Genomic DNA, 15,257 nt, shown 5'->3' on the forward strand with positions numbered 1-15,257 from the left:
TATATATATATATATATATATCCTTACATGAATTTTATATAAATCATTGGAAGGGAAATATTTATATAAGTAAAGAATACCAGCGTAAGAATCTAACGGTGGTATACTTAGAAAAATATGCATATAAATATTTCCTTTCCAAAGATTTATATAAGATTTTTTATTTTATTTTATCTTATTTTGTTTTATTTATCTATTTATTTATTTATTATTATCAATATTATTATTATTATTATTATTATTATTATTATTATTATTATTATTATTATTATTATTATTATTATTATTATTATTATTATTATTATTATTATTATTATTATTATTATTATTATTATTATTATTATTATTATTATTATTATTATTATTATTAAGAATACCACCGTATTTGTCTTCGGAAAATCATGAAGTATCAATGAAATTATTTTGTATCAAACCAGAGACTACTGTGAGACTCAGTCTAGGCCAATTACCAGAATAATTCGTGAAAATCAACCTCGGCTAGAGATGTTTGGAATGGGAAGGGCATCTACATGGGAGATGGCTCGGAAATACCGCGGCGACAAGCATCGGCGTGTGAGTGAAGAGGAGGATCAAGCTTCCTGTCGTCGCGATTTTGGTTTATCCACTATAAATAACCCACAGGCAGAGACAGAAGCGCTTGGGATGGGTCGGGGGACTCCTTGGGAGCTTGATAAGACTGGCGAGTTGTGGATGAGGCTTTGCGTCGCCTACATGTCTGCCTTTACCGTTTGATTGACGATAATATGTGAAGTGACATCTTGATTTATCCTCGAATGTTCCAGCTTTGTTTTGTTTATATATAAAATTGTTTATTTGCTATTTACTTGTTTGTTTGTTTATTTGTATATATCTATTCAATTATGTATATGTGCTTGATTATCTATTTATGTATTCATTCGCTGATTTATTTTCCTGTTACCATGCAGATTTCTTCATTTCGCGCAGATATATTTTCATTCTGGCAACAAAATCAGCAAAATAAAACTTATTATATACTTCATTGACTGTACTCTATTTCCATGATCCGTTTCTATTCTATCGAGAGTAGTTTCCCGTTTGTTATGCAATTCACTATTATTTCTTTTTTGCTGTTAATCTATAGCAAATGCCGCATGAAATGGCGTCACAGAATTCTACCAATCATGACGACTCGTATGTTCGCGCGCGCGCACGCATACGTACATACAAAACACGTACTCGCTGGAGCGACAGTAATTACCGCAGGAGGGGAGGGGGAGAGGAAGTTTGTAGAAGAAAAAAAGAGCGAAATGGGGAAGACAGAAGAATGGGTGAGGTACAGAGGGTATAAAAATGAACGCTTGGGACGAAGAGATATGGAGGACGGGACGGAAAAACAAACGAGAAACAGAAGGCAGCCATATCTGAGGCCAATGTCTTTGTTCGCGGTCGTACATTCATACGTACGTCGTCATGTCGTCCAACCTGGTCGCTGGCGGCGGCGGCGGTACGTACGTGGCTGAACCAGACTGCAGGCGGCAGTCTTTGAGTCCCAAAAAATCCGTCCGACCTTTCCCAATATCGCGCCATTAGTCACATTTGGGGGGAAATTGTCGTCGTGGGCCGAATCCTGTAGGCGGCCTTACTTTGAACCGCGCGTGATTCATTATATGCGAGGATTTCCATTTCCGGCAGGTAGAAGTCAGTCCTGCGTTCCCACCTTCCCTCTATCCCCCACTCCCTCCCCTCCCTCGACCGTCCGTCCGTTCCCCCCATTTCCTCACCTCCTCCTCCTCTTCCTCCACCACCTCCTCCTTCCCCCTCGAGCGAGCACTTCCCACCAACAACGTATGGATAAGAGATTAGCATTGCTTGGGAATGATTGCCAATGATGCGCCAAGAAGCTCGAATTTTGAAATTATGTAATAAAGTATCGTAATAATCAAGGAAACAATTTACGTATTTCCTTGATTGGTGTGATCCACCTATCAAATATTAATGTGTGATGTTCAACAACCCGATAACCCAAATTACCTATGCCATGCAACTGCCATTTGATTTATTACGTAGCTCTTTATTTGTAATTGTGTATGACAAGCCTATTAATTACTGTAATCCTATAAGTGTCTAAATGTTGACATTATCATCATATAGATAATGTACAACACCAAATTTAGACAGTTTTTCTTGTAGCGGTGATTCAGTTCTATTTTAGCGTCATTTCTTTGACTTCGTTTCTATTCGTATGGCTTCGTTCATTTCAAACTTGATAAAATTCTTCGTGTAGATGTATTAAAAGAATATATCTAGTTGTACGATATGCATTAAAATTTACTGTTTTGTAATTTGTTTATCTGATATTTTGAATTCAGGGTCAATTAGTTTGTCGATTAAACTAATGACGATCCATCACGATCGAACTTTGTGTTGTTGATCAGCGTCAGAATCTCAGTAATGGCGGACAGGAGAGTGGAGGAGATAAGGATCTTTGTGTAATTAGTCCTTTGCACACCTAGTGAGATTAGGAATTGCGTCGTTTAAAGTTGTCTTTGGGTGTTGTTGTACAAAGAGATTGGTCCCCAGTGAGCATCAAGTTGCCCTAGGATGTGGAAAGACGAGAGTTAGTGTGTTGTTGGTAGAAATTCCTGGAGCTCATGTGAATCCACTGGATTCTTTTACATTGCGTTGCAGTCACGCGCGCGCTGCAATTTCAAGGTAAGTGGAGATATTAAAATATTGCAGCCTCTTACTCAAAATAAGTTATATGCAGTTTGTATTGTAATTAGTTGGGTAGGCGGGCAGTCATGTGGTTTGTTTATATGTGGCAATATGTGGGGCAAAGTTACGGAGTATAGGGGGATTCGAACGGAACCGATACCAGGAAAAGTGTATCCCGTCTTATCCAATATAGAGATAAATGGAGCGAGGGTAAGCGTATTAGCTTAGAAATGGTACCAGCTGTTGGTTTGTTTTGGTTGTGATTGTTTACTGTAAGATTGTGAAGAGTCAGGTGGCTGGCTAGCCTAGGCTCTAGCATAGTCGAGAGTCGAGATAAAATAGATGACAACAAAGTCTTTGTGTACAGAAAAGAAACTGTTTCAAAGATTAAATACCAGTGTTCACAGGATATATAAGTTTATAGCTCCTTTTTTTCTATATGAAAGATATTGTTAAATTAAATGCTGTTTAGAATGAAATTGTGAAGTAAGGTTTGGTGTGGTAATCTATAATACATTGTTTTGCCGTGGATAACGTTATGAAGAAAGTAAACTTTTTGAAAAGATATGATTAGTTAATCAAGTGTATTGTTCAGAATTTATAAGTTAGTTAAAACTTTGGTATTTTTACATCCACACATTGAAAAACTTTGACTTTTTGATAGAAATAAACAAATTGCCATGATTGATCAGTAAAACAAGTCAGTCTAGAACATAAGAACAAGAATGAAAGAGACAATAAGGTAAATAATATCGTAACTATCATTGTTACCTGACATCTTATATACATTGTTGTAAAAAGATAGAAAATTAGTCACACATGACTTACCCATGGAGAAACCATGCTGTGAGTCACAAATCAAATTATGTCTCGATATGATCTCTTGAGTCTATTAATTATTATTAATTCAAGCGTTTTACTTATAACTGATTGGCCTGTAGTTGCATAGACAACTTATCTCCCTTTTTGAAAACGCGAACAACATTTGCCTGCCCTAAAGCAATAGGCACAAAACTATTAGTAGTTTGCGTTACTTTTTATTTTATTTTATTTATTTTATTTTTTATTTATGTTGCTTGATGCCAGTCTAGAAACAGGTAAAGCATAGATATTGGCATTGCTTTTGGTCAGTATTGGTTATAGCTAAATATTAAAGAAAACAATTCTTATGTGTTTCTGTGGTTCTGATTAATAATAGTGGTCAGTATTGGTTATAGCTAAATTTTAAAGAAAAAAATTGTGTATTTCTGTGGTGCTGATTAATAATACATACATATACCAAAAGATTTTTCCCCCTTATAAGAGAGGTAGCCAATAAATGAAGGCAGAAAAACCCATCCCACCCATTCCATCCCCTACATACTCCACTCCCCCCCACCCTCTTCCCTCTCTCCCTATTATCTTGGCACCTCCTGGATGACGGGTCATCCCTGCATCTCACCACCTGCCTTAGATTATTAATAGTTCTGAAAATATTAAATAAAGGCTTGAAGAACTTGGGAAAGGACAAAAATATCATTATCTTAACATACCCATTAAGAATTTTTTCCCGAGGATATTTTCAATTAAATCATTGCAGATATTAATAATATTATATGGAAGGATAATGCTTAAGCATTATTTGTTTGGTTCTATAGTGTATTGTTTTAAGTACCGTGGATTATTTCAAAGCCAGTAATCAGAGGAATGTTATGTTTACAAGCACTTTGCACCTAAACACAGTGTACTCAATAAGTTCTCCTTGATATATTAATATGTGTGCTGTTTATATATATATATATATATATATATATATATATATATATTTTATGGACATGGTTTAGAAAAAATGTCAAGCGAAATAGAAAATTAAAATCCTTGCATACAGGAAAGTAATATAATTTATACATATACATACATATACCAAGGCTTTTTCCCCCTTACCAGGGGGGTAGCCAAAAAGGACAAGGCACAAAAACATTCCCACCCATTTCATCCCCGAAAACACTCCACACCCCACCACCCTCCCTCCCATCTTAGCACCTCTTAGATGACGGGTCATCCCTGCACCCTGTCCACTGCCCTGGGTCAGAAGCAGTGTCGCAGGACACAGCACATCCACAGCAAGGCCGCTTCATTAAATCGGCGACCCCCCATATAAAGGAGAGGACGGGGAGAAATCCCTTTGGGCTGCGTAAAAAATTTCTGCTCACACACACTACCTCACCCCCATTCCCCCGTCCAATCCACCTCATGCATCACAACACTTTCCGTATACAACCATTCTCCATTCATACCCATCAAAATAAATATAACTCGTACATTTGTCCCTGATATGAGAACATAGTAACATAAAATTAAGGAGACTGCAAGAGACCATAAGGCCTACACTAGGCAGTTCCTTGTCCATGACCACCTGTCATCCCCATCCATAAAGTTGTCTGTTTCTTAAAACGACCGATAGTTTCAGCAAGAAATTAAATCTATGAGTATTTGTGCATTATATTATTGTTTCAATCTATACAAACAAGGCTCGGTCTTGCGTAAAAGCTGGACAGGAAGACTTGCTACGGGAGTTTGGGTATTTCTTTAGACGTGCACACCGATGTGATATAGCATTAGAAAATTAAATATTAACTTTGTAAATTGTAATGTATCAATATAATAGATATTTTGGTAAATTTTTAGAAGTCCATACCAACGTGATATAGCATTAGAAAATTAAATATTAACTTTGTAAATTGTAATACATCAATATAATAGATATTTTGGTAAATTTTTAGAAGTCCACACCAACGTGATATAGTATTAGAAAATTAAATATTGACTTTGTAAATTGTAATGCATCAGTATAATAGATATTTTGGTAAATTTTTAGAAGTCCACACCAACGTGATATAGCATTAGAAAATTAAATATTAACTTTGTAAATTGTAATGCATCAATATAATAGATATTTTGGTAAATTTTTAGAAGTCCACACCAACGTGATATAGCATTAGAAAAATGGATATTAACTATAATGCATCAATATAATAGATGTTTTGGTAATTTTTTTAGAATTGCACACCTACATGATATAGCACTAGAAAATTAATATTAACTTTGTAAATTATAATACATCAATGTAATAAGTATTTTTTGTCAATTTTTAGAAGTGCACACCTACGTGATATAGCATTAAGAAATTAGATATTAACTTTGTGAATTATAATGCATCAATGTAATAAGTATTTTTTGTCAATTTTTAGAAGTGCACTCGAATGTGAAATAGCATTAGAAAATTAAATATTAACTTTGTAAATTATAATAGATCAATGTAAATATTTTGGTAAATTTTTAGAAGTGGCCACCTACATGATAGAGCATTAGAAACACATACGTAATATAGCATTAGAAAATTAGATATCAACTTTGTAAATTATAATACATTAATGTGATAAGTATTTTTCAAAAAAATTAAGTGTACATCTACATGATATATAGTATTAGAAAATTAAATATTAACTTTGTGAATTATAATACATCTTCTGTAATGTATAATTTGGCAAATTTTTAGAAATGCATGCCTGCGTGATATAGCATTAGGAAATTAAATATTAACTTTGTAACTTATAATACATCAATGTAATAGATATTTTGGTAAATTTTTAGAAATGCACACCTTCATGATACAGCATTAAAAAATTAAATATTAATTTTATCAATTATATCAATGTAATAGATATTTTTCTTGGCGGAAGTCAATAACAGAAAACATTGCTAAAAGCTGTGCGGAAATGAACAAGTTGCATTGTCTCGTTTAAATGCCATATTTGTTTTGAAAGATTCAGAAGTCGAGGATGACGATGGCGACCCGGATGACCTCTAGAATTACAGGTACCACATTAGTAAATACAGGTTCGGTTGGAATAGATAAATTTATTATATTTCACTTTCTTTGACTTCCGCAACTTTGAAAAAAAAATGGCATCTCAAGCAGTCAAAGCAGCTACATTTGTTTGTGTACAGCTCTTAGAACCTTTTCTGTTATTGATTTCTGCCAAGAGTAATGTATATTACATTGATGTATTATAATTTACAAAATTATCATTTGATTTTCTATTGCTATACAGTGAGTCCTCCTTATACGGCAATTCTTTATCCGGTAAATTCAGTTACGGTATTTGGTAATTACTACCCTCGATTCTATTTACGATAAGAAAAATTCACAGATACGGTATCCGCTCGTATTTTAAAGAGGAAAGTGCAGGATGAAGGTACGTCTGCCATATCCTATTATTATGCTTTATAATGGGTTCGGTATACGGTAATTTCGATTTGTGGTAAGGTTTTCAGGAACGCATATGTACTGTATAACGAGGACTTACTGTATCACGTACGTGTGCACTTCTAAAAATTTATCGGAGATGGTGTTGGTTGCAGACATGTGCGAACAACAATCCCAAGTAACGCTGTAGGAAGCAATGCAAACAAGGTCATCATATTAAAGTAACAGGGCAGGACTCGCAGTAATGGATTTAAACGGGACAAATTTAGATTTAAGAAGGAAATAGTTAACCCATTAAACTCCGATGACAAGATGTCTTGTCATTTGGTCAAATAAAACAAAAAATCATAAAACACCAAAATGTTTGATCAAACACCAGAAAAATATGACGTCAGTCCTCGCTTCGCTCGCAGCGAGGACTGACGTCATATTTTTCTGGTGTTTGATCAAACATTTTGGTGTTTTATGATTTTTTGTTTTATTTGACCAAATGACAAGACATCTTGTCATCGGAGTTTAATGGGTTAAGAATTGGTTTACTAATAGGGTGGTTGACGAACGGAATAGACTTAGTAACCATGTAGTGAGCGCTGAAACTATCGGTTGTTTTAAGAAACAATTAGACAACTTTATAGATGGGACGACAGGTGGTGATACACATGGAACTGCCTAGTGTAGGCCATATGGTCTCTTGCAGTCTCCTTCATTCCTATGTTCTTATGTAAGCCCTCAGACTCCTGTCTAGACGGCTTTGTGGATGACAGGTGGTCATGGACAAGGAACTGCCTAGTGTAGGCCTTAGGGTCTCTTGCAGGCTCCTTCATTCTTATGTTCTTATACTGCACTGTTTGAGTAAAGCAAGGGTAGGGTGGTGTTGTTTGGTGTTAAGCATGTGGTGGTTGCACAAGGGGCAATTGGAATCCGTTTCTAGACTGGGGCTACTAAACTTGGGATGTATGCCCCACAGATGGGACATTTGCCCCACAGGGGCGACATTTGCCCTACAGATGTGACTTTTTTTTTCTTTCTTTCTCTCTCTCCTCTCCTCCATTAGTGCCTTGTTCTTGTGAAGGAATTTTAAACCAAGGTTTTATGCCTCTTCAGCTGAAGGGGGTGTTGTTATTATTATTATTTATTTATTTATTTATTTATTTATTTTTTATTATTATTTTTTTTTTTCATAAGAATTTTAGACGTAATCTTTGTTGGTGCTGTTTCGTTGGTGGGTGAAGGTCCAAACACATTTGTGCCAGTGTGGTTCTTGTTTGCTGTTGGAGGGATATAGTTTGCGTAATGTAGGGGGGAGCCTAGGGAAGTTTGGAATCAGTCTTGGATTTTTTTTTTTTTTTTTTTTTATGATTATTATATATATATATATATATATATATATTTATATATATATATATATATTTATATATAGATCTGAGTCAACCTGTGATACACCATGATCTTGGATCACAAGTTTGATTTGTGATTGACAGCTATTACCCTCCTGGATGAGAGCTTGGAGCTAGTATACTGTATGACCAATCTATGGGTAATGCTGTGACCTTACACACACACACACACATGCACGTATACGTAGTGGCTTGCAACCCTTGCACCATCAAGCCATGTGTTTTTGTGTAAATGTGTTGTGAAGTATTGGTGAGAAATTGTTTTTTTGTATTATTATTATTGTTGTTATTATTATTATTATTATTATTATTTTGTTCTATTTAATTATTATTGTTGATTTTTATTTTACTTTTTATTTGTTTATTTGTTGAATTCTTTATTTTATTTATCTAATATTATTTATGTATTTTTATTGTATTTTATTTATGTATTTATATTTTATGTATTTATTTTTAGTTAGTTATTTTATTTATTTAATATATACATATATATATATGTATATATATATATTTTGTGTGTGTGTGTGATTGTGCAATGTGGCAGGAACGATGGGTTAGATTTAGAGGGAGGGGTTTAGGAGTATAACTTGAGACTAGGATCCTGCATAAAGGCTAGTTGGGGCAAAGATCGGAGTGTGGAGGGGGGGGGGCGTCCATGAACAGACCCTAACTAGCGTACAGGTGATAGAGCTGGGTCATTACGACTTTGTTAATCGCACCGTAGTTGGGTACGTTTTTACGTGGAATTCGTGGGTTCCAAAGAATACATACTGATCCAAAGAATAATGTGCGATGTTGTATCACATTTATTTACGTCCAAATGTCACAGAAGTTGTTTTCCTTCTTTGTGTATGGTAATAAAGAGAAGCGAGTAAAATGTACCCGAGGCCAGCACATCTGTTTTTATCGCAAGTCATGTCCCTCTTCTTGAGATTGTTTACAACTCTTCTCGCTCCCTCTTTTCTCCTAAATCTTTCACTAATATTCAGTTATTCATTTTAAACCTAGTCCATAATGGGCGACTCTTTAACTTTTTATTACGGGTCAAATTCTCACGGGTGGCGTCAGCTGCCTGATGGACGATGATTTAATGATGCACCACAATTCTCGTGTTGTAAAATATAAACTTTCAGCTGTAATAATCGTTCTTTTTCACTCTGAATATTAATAACCACGGGAAATATGATCTGGCCAGTTCACGGACTATGGGGGTCACGCAGCTACGACTACAAAATAAATATAATCAAGACGCCAATGCCGGCATCCTTGTATATTCACTCATGACGCCTACTTAGACATCATCATATGGAAGGGGTTAATTGTTTCCGCTGCCAGGTCGTAAACTGGGCCGTTACACTCTTCTCTGGCTTGTTTCCAGTCAACACTAACATTTACCCCATTGTTCTGGATGTTTTTATACAATTTAATTTTTGTGGCAGCCCCAGTTAATGCTTTATCGTACTGTCAAATACTTTTGACACATTTATAGATCCTCTGCATCTTTTCCAATTGCGGCCATATGGCATGAACTTTCATAAGTGATTAGTTACATTCGGCTCTAGACAAATTGTATACATACATATATTTTTGTAGTTGTACACAAGTTACACCCAGATTGTGTGAACCGGTTTGATGACGTTTTCTGTGTTAATTATTACAGTGAGTCCTCCTTATACAGTAGTTCTTTATCTGGTAAATTCACAGTTATGATATTTGGTAATTACTACCCTCAATTCTATTTACAGTAAGAAAAATTCACAGATGCGGTATCCGCTCGTGTTTTGGAGGTAAAATTAGATATTTTGAAGAAGAACAATCAGGGAGAAGGTACGTCTGCCATAAGTTTAAACTTGGGTTCGGTGTACGGTAATTTCAATTTGCGGTAAGGTTTTCAGGAATGCATATGTACCATATAACGAGGACTCAATGTACTCAGAGTAGAAGAGAACGAGTAATACAGCAGCGATTTTATATTTTACAATGCAAGTAGTGTGATGCATTGTACATATGGCAGTCGATGCTGTGCACAAGAATTTGACTCGTATTGAAGTGGTTAAGGATGAAAAAATCATACTAATACGACCGAATGCCTGGCTTTTGAATCGCCTGGCAATGCTTACAAAGCTGTTCTTGTTTGTTTAGTTGCAACGTAACTCTTACTTAATGTGAAGTCATTAAAGTTCTTAGGACGTATGATGGTTATTAATTAGGAAGGATAGTATAAACAAGCATTTGACCCCTTCGATACAATGACGCCTACGTAGGCGTCATGAGGAGCAAGTGGGTACGCAAGGATGCCGATGTCGGCATCTTGATTATATTTTTTGTAGTCGTACCTGTGTGACCCCCATACTCTGTAAACTGGCTTCGTCATATTTTCTATGGTTATCAAAATTCAAGGGTGAAAGAGAACGAGCAATACAGCGGTAACTTTATTTTTTATAATGCGAGTATTATGACGCAACATCGCACGTCTGGCAGCTAATGCTGCCCACGAGATTTTGGCCCGTAGTGAAGGGGTTAATCACCAGTTTAACATTAATGTGGGACGGGTAAACATCAATTACTTAATGTAAATGGAGAAGAGATGGAATATTGTTAGTTTAGCTCGTTTCCAGAAAGTTACAGAATAGTAAAAACACACACACACACATGCAAAAACTCATGTAAGAAATGGTAAACTATTGCAGATAAGTTAAATGGAATATGCTCGCAATATATATATATATATATATATATATATATATATATATATATATATATTTTTTTATAGCTTTTACTGTAGGAGTCAATACACTGACTCCTATAGTACATACATATACCAAGGCTTTTCCCCCTTACAAGGGAGGTAGCCAAAGAGGGAAAGGCATAAAATCATTTCCACCCATTCCATCCCTGAATACACTCCACACCCCTCCACCCTCCCTCTTATCTGAGCACCTCCTGGATGACGGGTCATCCCTGCATCTTGTCCACTGCCCTGGGTCAGAAGCAGTGTCGCAAGACACAGCACATCCACAGCAAGGCCGCTTCATTAAATCGGTGACCCCCCTCTCCATCCCCCCATTGCATAAAAGGAGAGGACGGGGAGAAATCCCTTCGGGCTGCGTCAAATTTTACTCACACATACTACCTCACCCCCCATCCCCCCGCCCATTCCACCTCATGCAATCACAACATCATCCATATACAACCATTCTCCATTCACCCCTATCTTCTGTCCTCTCCCGTCCTTCCTCAACAGACATTCCCCTCTTCCCCAAAGCCCCCTTCACCCCATCCATCCACCTTATCCTAGGACGTCCCCTCATGTTCACTCCCTCCACATCTGCCTTCCACACCTCTTTTACTAGTCTTTCTTCACTCATTCTTTCCATGTGTCCAAACCATCCTAATATTCTTTCATCAACCCTATCTCCCAGCTCCTTTTCCACCCCTGTTCTCCTCCTCACCTCCTCATTTCTCACTCTATCTAGCCTAGTAACCCCCATCATACTTCTCAGACACCTCATCTCAAACACATTCAAACTCCTTCTCTCTTCTTCTCTTATGTTCCATGTTTCTGCCCCATACAGTGCTGTTGGCACAATCACTCCTTCATACAGTCTCCTCTTAGCATCCATTCCCAAATGTCTATTCCTCATTACACTCTTTAATCCACCAAGGCATTTACTTGCTTCTCTCAATCTACATACTACCTCCACCTTCACTCCACCTTTTCCTGCCACATTTGCACCCAAGTATCTAAAACTATCCACTTCCTCCAGTCGCTCTCCCTTAATGCTCACTTCCAGTCTACTTCCACTTTCACCCCTTGTACATCTCATCACCTTACTTTTACCCACATTTATCTTTAGCTTTCTTCTATCACATACTCTCCCAAACTCTGACACCAACTTCCTCAATCCCTACTCCGATCCTTCCACAAGCACAGTGTCATTCGCAAACAACAGCTGGCTCACCTCCCACTTTTCTCCATTTTCTTTAACCATCTCCAATCCCTTGCCCACTACCCTTGCATTTACCTCTCGCACCACCCCATTTATGTACAAGTTGAACAGCCAGGGCGACATACCGCATCCTTGACAAAGTCCCACCTTTACCACGAACCACTCACTCTCTCCTATTCCAATCCTGACACAAGCTCTACTACTCTCATAAAAACTCTTGACAGCTCCCAGAAGCTTTCCTCCTATCCCGTATATCTGCATAACCTCCCACAGTGCCCCTCTGTCTACCCTATCATAACCCTTTTCCAGATCCATAAAAGCCACAAAAACATCCTTCCCCTTTCCTATAGCTTTCTCACATATCTGTCTTACCACAAAGATCTGATCTACACAACTTCTACCTGTCCTAAATCCACACTGTTCCTCACCAATTACTCCTTCTGTTCCTCTCCTAATCCTCTCAATCAAGATCCTCCCATAAGCCTTCCCAACTACACTTAACAAGCTAATCCCTCTGAAACTACTACATTTACACTTGTCCCCTTTTCCCTTGTAAAGAGGAACTATACAGGCACTCTTCCAGTCCTCCGGCACTCTACCCTCTCTCCAGCAAACATTAAATAACCTCACCAGCCAGTCGACCATCACTACCTCCCTTTTTCAGACATTCTGCATGGCATCCATCCAGACCAGGTGCCTTACCTGCTTTCATCATCTTAACAACTGCCTTCACCTCATCCTTCCTTATTTCTCCTCCATTCTCCTCACTCATCACTCTCATTTTCTTCGCATTTCCCACTGCAGCTATCTTTCCCTCCCTATCATCCTTCACATTTAGCAACTCCCTAAAATATTCTGCCCATCTTCCCCTTACTGCCTTCTCTTCCATTATCATCTCTCCATCTGCACCTTTTACCTTTTCTTCTCTACTTGATTTGCCTCCTCTTCCTCTCTTAATTTCTTTCCAAAACATCTTTCTATTACTTTCAAAATTTTTGTCATACTCTTACACCATTTCACATCTGCTCTCCTCTTTGCCTCCTTTACCTTTTGCTTTACTTCTCTATTCTTTTCTTTGTACCTCTCATATGACTCCCTCGTCCTATTTTGTAACCAATCTGTGAAAGCTCGCTTCTTCTCTTCTACAACCTTCTTTGTTTCCTCATCCCACCATTCACTACCCTTTCTTCTATTTCCCCCTGTCCTTCTTGTTCCACACACTCCTATAGTAAAAGTTATTAAAGAAATTATGAGTCTCTTCCAGTTAACTTTTTGTGCGAGTTTTTGCCTGTGTATGTATGTGTGTATTTACTAAAGTGGCCTTGCTGTGGATGTGTTGTGTCTGGTGACACTGCTTCTGACCCAGGGCAGTGGGCGAGATGCAGGGATGACCCGTCATCCAGGAAGTGCCAAGATGTGAGGGAGGGAAGTGGGTGGAGGGAAGTGAAGTATGTTAGGGTTAGAATGGGTGGGAGTGGTTTCTGTGCCTTTTTATTTTGGCTACCTCCTGTATAAGGGGAAGAAGCCTTTGGTATATGTATGCATGTGCTATAGGAGTTACTTTCAGCAGATTAAAAGTGCTTGATAGTTGATGAAAGTCCGATGATGCAATTGTATCGGGGTGGCCAATGAAAGAGTCAATCCAATAATGAAAAATATTGTATTAGTTATAAGTACTACAAAAATGAGCATGCAGTCGCTTCATAAACATAAACAAGACTGACGCTAAGCGACACGACCAAGCTCCGATTTGGCGGGAAAACATACACGCTCAAATGAACACTTGGTTCTCACAATAATGTATAATATATAATGTGTATAATAATGTCATATCTCACAATAATAATAGATAAACAATATTACAAATACGTATGTACAACACACAAAGAATATTCTATGTCACCATTACACAGTGAGCGTTCACAAAACATCCTCATTATAACCTTGCTAATATTTTCCAGGTGGCAATGAGCGACAGGATGCTGAAATAAAAAGTGCTTGATCGTTGATGAAATTCCGATGATGCAGTGAGCATTCACAAAACATCATTATAACCTTGCAAATATTTTCCAGATGGCAATGAGCAACAGAATGCTGAAATAGAAAATGCTTGATAGTTGATGAAAGTCCAACAATGCAGTGAAAGAATATGCAAAACATCGACATTATAATCTTGCAAATATTTTCCAGATGGCAATGAATGATGGGATGCTGAAGCTGCGGTGGAACAACCACCAGGCCACCATCTGTCACGTTCTGGCCAAACTCCGATACAAGGTGACCTATTTTTACTGTTATTATCATAGGGATGAACGATAGGTATATGAATGTTGGTCTTCACAGAGGTTACTTCAAAAGTATGTATATATATATATATGTATATATATATAATTTTTTTTTTTTTTTGGGGGGGGGGGGGCTGTCCATATTAATTTGCCAGAAGATTTCCAAGGATAGTTTAAAAGTGTTGAAAATGTAATTTTATCATGGCCTAAGAGAAATTGAGAAACATTTTAATAATGGAATTTTAACATATTCAAAGGGAAGGGACAAATGTAATTATGAGTACCTCAAAATAAAAAAGCCAAGATGAGAGGGGGAGTGGAATGGGTGGTTGAGGGGAGTTGGAGTGGGTGGGAGTAGGTATGTGCCTTTGACTTTGGCTACCCCCCTTATAAGGGGGAAAAAACTCTTGATATAGATAGATCACTGAATGGTGTCAATGTACAAGTTGCCTTTCCTAATGCACTCAACCCTCGATTTAGCAGACCTCAAATTTGTGGACTTTCGATTTAGCTGACAAAAAAGAGTGTCTGGTAGTAACAGTGAAATACCGGACAAAGTCCGTAAAACGAAAATTTGTCCGATAGGTGTCCTCCTGTAGTAACAGTCAAATGCTGGACAAAGTCCGTAAAATGAAAATCTGTCCGATAGGTGTCCGGTAGTAACAGTCAAATAGTACCT

At 37.3% G+C, this 15,257-nt stretch overlaps 1 protein-coding gene across 6 annotated transcripts in view; it reads left to right on the top strand.

The window, feature by feature from the left end:
- Positions 1-2,416: 2,416 nt before the first annotated feature.
- LOC143031539 (uncharacterized) overlaps positions 2,417-15,257 on the top strand; it is a 39,978-nt gene continuing 27,137 nt past the window's right edge. For all 6 annotated transcript variants that reach the window (XM_076195516.1, XM_076195513.1, XM_076195517.1 and 3 more), the window contains exons 1-2: positions 2,417-2,694; positions 14,484-14,570. In XM_076195516.1, the coding sequence (XP_076051631.1) occupies positions 14,484-14,570 (87 nt within the window). In that variant the 5' untranslated portion in view covers positions 2,417-2,694. The remainder of the gene's footprint in view (positions 2,695-14,483; positions 14,571-15,257) is intronic.

The sequence above is a fragment of the Oratosquilla oratoria genome, chromosome 12 (genome assembly GCF_046742065.1).
Source record: "Oratosquilla oratoria isolate Oo_2021 chromosome 12, ASM4674206v1, whole genome shotgun sequence".
In the NCBI taxonomy this organism is placed as follows: Eukaryota; Metazoa; Arthropoda; class Malacostraca; order Stomatopoda; family Squillidae; genus Oratosquilla; species Oratosquilla oratoria.